Raw genomic sequence first — 8,109 nt, forward strand, 5'->3', positions numbered from 1 at the left:
GCCTTTCCGAAGTTAAGTACAGTGGATATCCTATTAACCAATACAATAGTTGGACTAATAGTTGTTTTGTTAATAAATGAGGAATTAAAAAAAATTATTCTAACTTAAGAAGAAATATGCATTTAATTCACAAATCTTTTATCATAAGACCCATCTTTTTTTTTTTTAACATGGAGTCTCGCTCTGTTGCCCAGGCTGGAGTACAGTGGCACAGTCTTTGCTCACTGCAGCCTCCGCCTCCTGGGTTCAAGCAATTCTCCTGCCTCAGCCTTCCAAATACCTGGGATTACAGGCATATACCACCAGGCCTGGCTAATTTTTTTATATTTTTAGTAGAGATGTGGTTTTACCATATTGGCCGGGCTGGTCTTGAACTCCTGACCTTGTGATTCACTCGCCTCAGCCTCCCAAAGTGCTGGGATTACAGGCATGAGCTACCACGCCCAGCCGAAACAGGATCTCTCTTTGTGGTCCAGTCTGGTCTTGAACTCCTGACCTCAAACAATCTTCTTGCTTGACCTCCCAAAGCACTGGAATTAGAGGCATGAGCCACCAGGCCTGGCCTGATCTTTTCTTTAGTGTTTCCCTTTCTTGTCCTGGAATAAACTGTTGACAAGAAATAATTAGGGCTTGGCCTGGTGGCTCATGCCTGTAATCCCAGCACTTTGGGAGGGTAAGGCAGGAGGATTGCTTGAACCCAGGAGTAACCTGGGCAACACAGTGAGACCCTGTCTCTACAAAAAAATTTAAGAATTAGCCAGGCATGATGGTGTGCGCTTATAGTCCCGGCTACTTGGGAGGCTGAGGTGAGAGGATTGAGTCTGGAAGGTTGAGGGTACAGTGAGCATGATCACGCCACTGCATTCCATCCCGGGGGACAGAGTGAGAGACCCTGTCTCAAAAAAAAGAGAGAATTATAATTTTTTTTTTTTACTTGTGCCTAGTGAAATTGCTGTATCTCTGTTTCAGCTCTGTCTGTAGCGAGGATCAGGAAGCTATTCAGGCACAGAAAATTTGGAAGAAAGCTATCATGCTTGTATGGAGAGCTGCAGCTAATCATAGGTGAGTGGGCTTTACCAATCAGTAGGTTCATTTTTCTCCTACTCCTCTTCGTTGTTGGTGACTGAAAAAAATCCAAGTAGGCTTCTGTGGAACTGCTGGTATTGGCTCTTACTACCTTCAGCTACTTAGAGTAAGTTCCCTTCCTGTGCTTCTGGAGAATGTCAGTAATTGCACCTTATTCTTTTTGGACAGGTATGCCAACGTCTTCCTGCAGCCTGTTACGGATGACATAGCACCTGGCTACCACAGCATTGTGCAGAGGTGAGCCATGTTCCATCCAAAATGGTAACTTGCCTAAATTAAAAGTTGTCTAGTTTTAGTGAACTTTTGCTTTAGATAATAAGTTTAAAGCAAGTAAGTTTATGGTTTTGATGTGAGGGGAACCAAGTGCTAAACTGATCATTCCAGTGGCTGGATCACCAGTGATAGTCTAAAAGAGTAAATCCCCACAGGGAGCAGTGGCTCACGCCTATAAACCCAGCACTTTGAGGGGCTGAGGTGGGCAGATCACTTTGAGCCCAAGAATTCAAGACTAGCCTGGGCAACATGGTGAAACCCCCTCTTTACAGAAAATACAAAACTTAGCCAGGTGTTGTGTCATGCATTTATAATCCCAACTACTTGGGAGGCTGAAGTGTGGGATGGATTGCTTGAGCCTGGGAGATCCAGGCTGCAGTAAGCTGTGATTGTGCCATTGCACTACAGCCTGAGTGACAGAGGCAAGCCCTGTCTCCAAAAAAACTTATGTAAATATACTCCCTTTTTAACCTTTCTCAGTATTTATTATATAGATTGTTTTTTGGGTTAAGCACATGTTTTGGGGTAAAGGGTTAGACTTCAAGTCCTGGCAGCTGGAAATTAAGGTATATATGAGAAAATCTGTTACGATGATAATATATTCAGAGATCTAGATAAGTCCTCTTCCCACCTCCACTGCTACTTACTCCTGTTCTCTTTTTCAGGCCAATGGATTTGTCAACTATTAAGAAAAACATAGAAAATGGACTGATCCGAAGCACAGCTGAATTTCAGCGTGACATTATGCTGATGTTTCAGAATGCTGTAATGTACAATAGCTCAGACCATGATGTCTATCACATGGCAGTGGAGATGCAGCGAGATGTCTTGGAGCAGATCCAGGTATTTTGAGGATCCTTTGTGTTTCAGCAAGGATGAAGTTAAAATACTCAAGGGGAGGGTTCATATTGATGCCAAGAAGGGTTGCTGTGGGTTTTACTTGAAATAGCCATCAGGGACACAATTGAAAACATAATATTTTGTTCTTACGGAATTTATTTTTATTTTCTCTGGTGTGGTGAGAGTTGTGTTACAATATTCTGCCTTTCTTGGGCAATTAATTTCCGTTTCACAAAGCTTTGAAATAAATTTTTTTTTAAATGATGAATGTATATTTTTAATTACATCAAGTACCTGGTACATAGTAGACACTCAGCAAGTAAGAGTTTCTCCTTTCCTTTTCCCTTCTATTATCCTGTGATTGTATTACCAGGTACTTTTTGGGGTGTTAAACTTGGAAGAATGTTGCAAATCTTTGTACAATCTGCCAAATTACTTAAATTGCTGAACTTTGGTTTATTCTAGCTTTATTCTTTTTCTCATTCCTGGAGGATAGAGATTTTGGTCCTACATTATAGCAAAAAAGAGGGCTACTTGATTCTTTAGCATCCCTATTGCAACTAGAATTAAAACTTAATATGCTAAACTTCCAATCAGTCAAAATATGTTTGAGCCAGAAGAACACTATACAAAGTTCTATTTACAAAGCCTAAAGTGTAGTTAATTCCTCCCTACTAAATCAGGTCTCTATGGTCTACCCTGTTTTTTTCTCCCTACAGCAATTCTTGGCCACACAGTTGATAATGCAAACATCTGAGTCTGGGATCAGTGCTAAAAGTCTTCGAGGGAGAGATTCTACCCGTAAACAGGATGCTTCAGAGAAGGTGAGGCCATCAGGAAAGAACCTGTGTGCCAGTAGTTCCACTAGTAGAAGTCTGAAGCATCCAAGGAACCTTATGTTACTACTTGGTATTGTTGGGCTTCTGCATTTCAATGGTATACAGACACATAGATCTTAGAATGGTGGTTGTTTCTGCCCATCTCAACACTGAATAAGCCTGTTGTGACCAAGAGGCCCAGTCACATGAAATCGTGAGTAGGGGAATTCTTAATTCCTCTGGGAGAGTGCTCTCAAAGCGGGGGAAATGGCTTAGCCTGCAGCAGTTGGGGACCATCAGTTTCTGTGCTAGAGGTGTAATGGCCAGATTGCTTTTGGATCTCTTTCCTCTTGTTCTTGAGTTTTTAAATTTTATCCTTGTGTGTATGGTGCTTGTGTCTCTGTCCTGAGGTTTGGGGTGCTTGTGGCTGAGAGTTTCTGTGGAACCTGATCAGTGTTTGTTTGTCCTCTAACAGGACAGTGTCCCAATGGGCTCTCCTGCCTTCCTTCTCTCTCTCTTTGTAAGTATTGAATGGCTGCAAGGGGTGGTGTTGCCACAGAAGATTCTCAGCTCTTAACGGGGGTGGGTGGCAGAGGGAAATCCAATGTGCAGACTGTGGCAGTATCTTGAACTTCAGTTTATTCAGGTCATTGAATAAGAACTCTTTTCTTCTGCATTCCTGTCTTTTGCATGTGTGTGTATGTGGGCTGGGTAGGGACTGTTTTGAAATCACTGGACCGAAGTATTCTTAGGGTGAAGGATCTAGGATGTACCTGCTCCTCATTTCTTGACTTTACCTTTCACCAATTTTTTTCTTATAAATTGAAGATTGCTCAGAGCAGCAGCTACTAGCTGGCTTTTTAACAGTGTTCCTTATAATGGCAGTACTCAGCACATAGCTTTTCTCTTTCAAAATTAAGTTGCAAGACTAATGTAACAAACAGTAAAATTGAAGCCAAAGGGCTCAGTATAGGCTATAATTCCAACACTTTGGAAGGCCAAGGTGGGAGGATTGCTTGAGCCCAGGAGTTTGAGACCATCCTGGGCAATATAGGGAGACCCTGTCTCTACAAAATTTAAAAAGAACAACAAAAAACCCTACTAGCTGTGCAGCAGAGTGGTATGCACCTGTGGTCCCCAGTTACTCAGAAGGCTGAGGTAGGAGGATCACTTGGGCCCAGGAGGTCAAGGCTGCACTGTTCATACCACTGCACTCCAGCCTGGGTGACAGGGTGAGACCTTGTCTCAAAAGAAAAGAAAAGAGCTCAGTAATAATGACCACTGCGGTTGGGTGTGGTGGCTCACACCTGTAATCCTAGCACTTTGGGAGGCCGAGGCAGGTGGATCACCTTAGGTCCAGAGTTCGAGACCAGCCTGCCCAACGTGGAGAAGCCCCGTCTCTACAAAAAAAAAAAAAATAGCTGGGTATGGTGGCACATGCCTATAATCCCAGCTACTCAGGAGGCTGAGGCAGGAGAATTGCTTGAACCCAGGAGGTAGAAGTTGGGGTGAACCGACATTGCACCATTGCACTCCAGCCTGGGCAACAAGAGTGAAACTCTGTCTCAAAAAATTAAAAAAAAAAAAAGACCACTGCATCAATATTGACTGCTGAAATTACAGATAAGCTGAGGAGAGCTAGCCTAAAGACTTTTATTACTTTCCTCCATGAATTAACTGGCTCTGATCTGTGTTGTTCATTATGGGACAATGAGGCATAATGTAATGGAAGGGGCATCAGGCTAGAAAACTACATGGTCTTAAGGTCATTGGATAATCTCTTGGGGCGTTGTCCTTGCTGTGTGATGAAGCTAATATAATGAGGTACTTGTCCAGCCTACCTCACAGGGATATTGTGAGTATAAAATGAGATAATATATTGAAACTATCTTGGGAAAAAAAAGCGTTATACAAATGCAAGGTGGTATTTTTATTTTCACTGATGTCTCATGGGCAACTTACGTTCATGGACTCTAACAATTTTTGAGTCCTTGCATATTAGAAATGTAAAAATGGCCTGGCCCAGTAAAGGTTTCAGTAATTCATCTTGCCTATAGGCCTCTCAGCGTGTACCACAAACAGAACATTATAATCTCCGTTCTTTCTTACTGGCCTGCAACAGTGACTCTGGATCCCCCAAGCAAAGCATTTGGCTGGCTGTTGCAAGGCTGGTTAATGGGATCTTTTATCTATTGAAGACAGCAAAATATTGCACAAGAGGAAGGAGCTGGGCTGCAGGGAGAGAGCAGCAGATGGAAAGAAGCCTTCTAATTGTCCTGATCTCATGGAAAACAACTGTCAGGAGGTGCTAGGGAACTAGTGCCAGGGTCAGTCTGCAGGAAAGGCCTTTCTTATAGGGACCAACAGTTGGACAGGTATGTTAGTCAATAACCTTACTACCCACTGTCCATTCTGACTCTCCTATCTTTCTTTTACTCTCCTGTTCCTTTGCACATGATTTGGGCCTGGGTGGGATGACTAATAGTTATTCTGTGGGACCCTAGGTGAATCCAAGGACCTTTGTGGTAGGCATGAGCAAGATACTCCGTCCTACATTTCTTCTCATAAACGACCAGGTGTTTTTTAGCCACTCTGTGGGAAGACAGAAATATGCCCCTCATCCCTCTGGATTTTTCTGCTGATTCTCTTCCCCCCTCCCCTAAGAAACCAAATCCCCAACTTTTCTGTTACACCATCTCTTATCTCCTGACCAATTCATGCTCCCTTTCTTTCTCTGCCTGTCGTCTAGGATGGGGGCACCAGGGGACGCCGCTGTGCCATTGAAGCAGATATGAAGATGAAAAAGTGAAGCCTCAGAGTACTCTTTTTGAGCTGAACCTAAAAGTAAACAGGATAGAGCTTGGGCTTGCGGGCCCAGTTCTGGAAGTGGAAGCTACAGAAGAGGAGATAACCTGGGCCACTTGACATGAGCTGGAAAATCTCTCTCAGAGAGTTGGAGTAGCACAATTGCCTGTTTTAGGGCAGAAATCATGGGCTATGTTAATGTCCTAATGTGTAGCTAGCAGATTGTAGCTAGTTTGTATTGTCAATTGTACAGACTTCTTTTAAAAAAAAAAAAAATGTGAAATTTGTGTGTATACAATAAACCAGAAAAAAACAAAAACAAAAAACCTCTAGCCCTTGGCTTGGGGTATGTGTGTATGTGTGTATTTGAAACTTGTGGTTTCTTCTGCATGATAACTGTTTTGTTTGTGGAAATGAGATTGTGAGATTGTTAGAGGGGGAAAGTGGCCTTATGAACTACTTGCTGTGAGAAGGTAAGTAACCAAAACAGTTTATAGTTAATATGCCTTAAAGTGTTGCATTGTGCAGGAAAGACTACCTTATTTAGATTTTCTTGAATGTTTGGGAAAAGTAAGGTTTTCAGAATTCTGTTCATGGCATTGCTTAAACAAATTTAGAGCATGGACATAGGTAACATTGACCTTTATCTCAGGAACATTTGTCTCAATGCTGTCTCTTTCCAGATGGTATTTCTAGGATAATGTGTTACCATTTTTTTTCCTGTTTCTATGGTTAAGGACTCTGTACAGAGTTCTTGGTGGCCAGGCGCAGTGGCTTATGCCTGTAATCCCAGCACTTTGAGAGGCCAAGGCGGGCGGATCACAAGGTCAGGCGTTTGAGACTAGCCTGACCAACATGGTGAAACCCCGTCTCTACTAAAAATTAAAAAAAATTAGCTGGGCGTGGTGGGGCGTGCCTGTAATCCCAGCTACTCAGGAGGCTTAGGCAAGAGAATTGTTTGAACCTGGGAGGTGGATGTTGCAGTGAGCCAAGATCGCACTAGTGTGCTCCAGCCTAGGTGACAGAGTGAGACTCCGTCTCAAAAAAAAATGTTACTGGCCAGGTGTGGTGGCTTACACCTGTAATCCCAACGCTTTCGGAGGCTGAGGTGGGAGGATTGCTTGAGCCCAGGAATTCAAGACCAGTCTGTGCAACAAAGTGAGACCCTGCCTCTCCAGACACAAAAAAATTAACTCAGCATGGTGTGTACCTGTAGTCCCAGCGACTCAGGAAGCTGAGGCTGGAGGATCTCTTGAGCCACAGAATTCAAAGCTGCAATGAGCTGTAATTGCACCACTGCACTCCAGCCTGGGTAGCAGCGAGACCCGTTGTCAAATAATTAAATAGTCTGGGTGTGGTGGCTCATGCTTGTAATCCCAGCACTTTAGTTGGCTAAGGCAGGTGGATCATGAGGTCAGGAGTTCCCGACCAGCTTGGTAAAACCCTGTCTCTACTAATACAAAAAGCCAGGCATAGTGGCAGACGCCTGTAATCCAGCTACTTGGGAGGCTGAGGCAGAGAACTGCTTGAACCTGGGAGGTGGAGGTTGCAGTGAGACAAGATCATGCCATTGCACTCCAGCCTGGTGACAGACTCCATCTCTGAAAAAAAAAAAAAAAGTTTTAAACGTTGTTTGAAGGCTAACTCCAGTTTTAAGAATTACTGAAATTGGCCAGGCACGGTGGCTCACACTTGTAATCCCAACACTTTGTGACGCCAGCGCAGGAAGATCACTTGAGCCCAGGACATCGAGACCAGCCTGAAAAACATAGCAAGACCCTGTCTCTACAAATAATAAATTAGCCAGGTGCGGTGGCACGCACCTGTGGTCCCAGCTACATTGGCAGCTGAGGTGGGAGGATCATGACCTTGGCTAGTGGAGGCTGCAATGAGCTGAGATCATGCTCCTGCACTCCAGCCTGGGTGACAACCCCAAAATTAAAAATCTCAGTTATATTCCAACTTCTCTTAATAACTAAACTTTTTGTTTGTTTAGCTATGAGCCACTGCACCTGGCCAACTAAACGTTTTTAAAACTCTAGTGAAACGAAATAGTTCCGGGTTCAGTGGCTCACGCCTGTAATCCCAGCACTTTGGGAGGCCAAGGCGGGCAGATCACCTGAGGTCAGTAGTTTGAGACTAGCCTGGCCAACGTGGTGAAACCCCATCTCTACTAAAAATACAAAAAATTAGCCGGGCGCGGTGGCTCAAGCCTGTAATCCCAGCACTTTGGGAGGCCGAGGCGGGTGGATCACGAGGTCAAGAGATCGAGACCATCCTGGTCAAC

General features: G+C 43.8%; 1 protein-coding gene across 1 annotated transcript in view; it reads left to right on the top strand.

Moving 5' to 3' along the window:
• BRD8 (bromodomain containing 8) overlaps nucleotides 1-6,125 on the top strand; it is a 23,534-nt gene extending 17,409 nt beyond the window's left edge. Inside the window, 6 exon segments of the mRNA XM_017500941.2 lie at nucleotides 970-1,062; nucleotides 1,255-1,323; nucleotides 2,025-2,202; nucleotides 2,919-3,023; nucleotides 3,493-3,537; nucleotides 5,767-6,125. Coding sequence (XP_017356430.1) covers nucleotides 970-1,062; nucleotides 1,255-1,323; nucleotides 2,025-2,202; nucleotides 2,919-3,023; nucleotides 3,493-3,537; nucleotides 5,767-5,826 — 550 coding nt within the window. The 3' untranslated portion in view covers nucleotides 5,827-6,125.
• Nucleotides 6,126-8,109: the final 1,984 nt, after the last annotated feature.

The sequence above is a fragment of the Cebus imitator genome, unplaced genomic scaffold, assembly GCF_001604975.1.
Source record: "Cebus imitator isolate Cc_AM_T3 unplaced genomic scaffold, Cebus_imitator-1.0 Scaffold274, whole genome shotgun sequence".
In the NCBI taxonomy this organism is placed as follows: Eukaryota; Metazoa; Chordata; class Mammalia; order Primates; family Cebidae; genus Cebus; species Cebus imitator.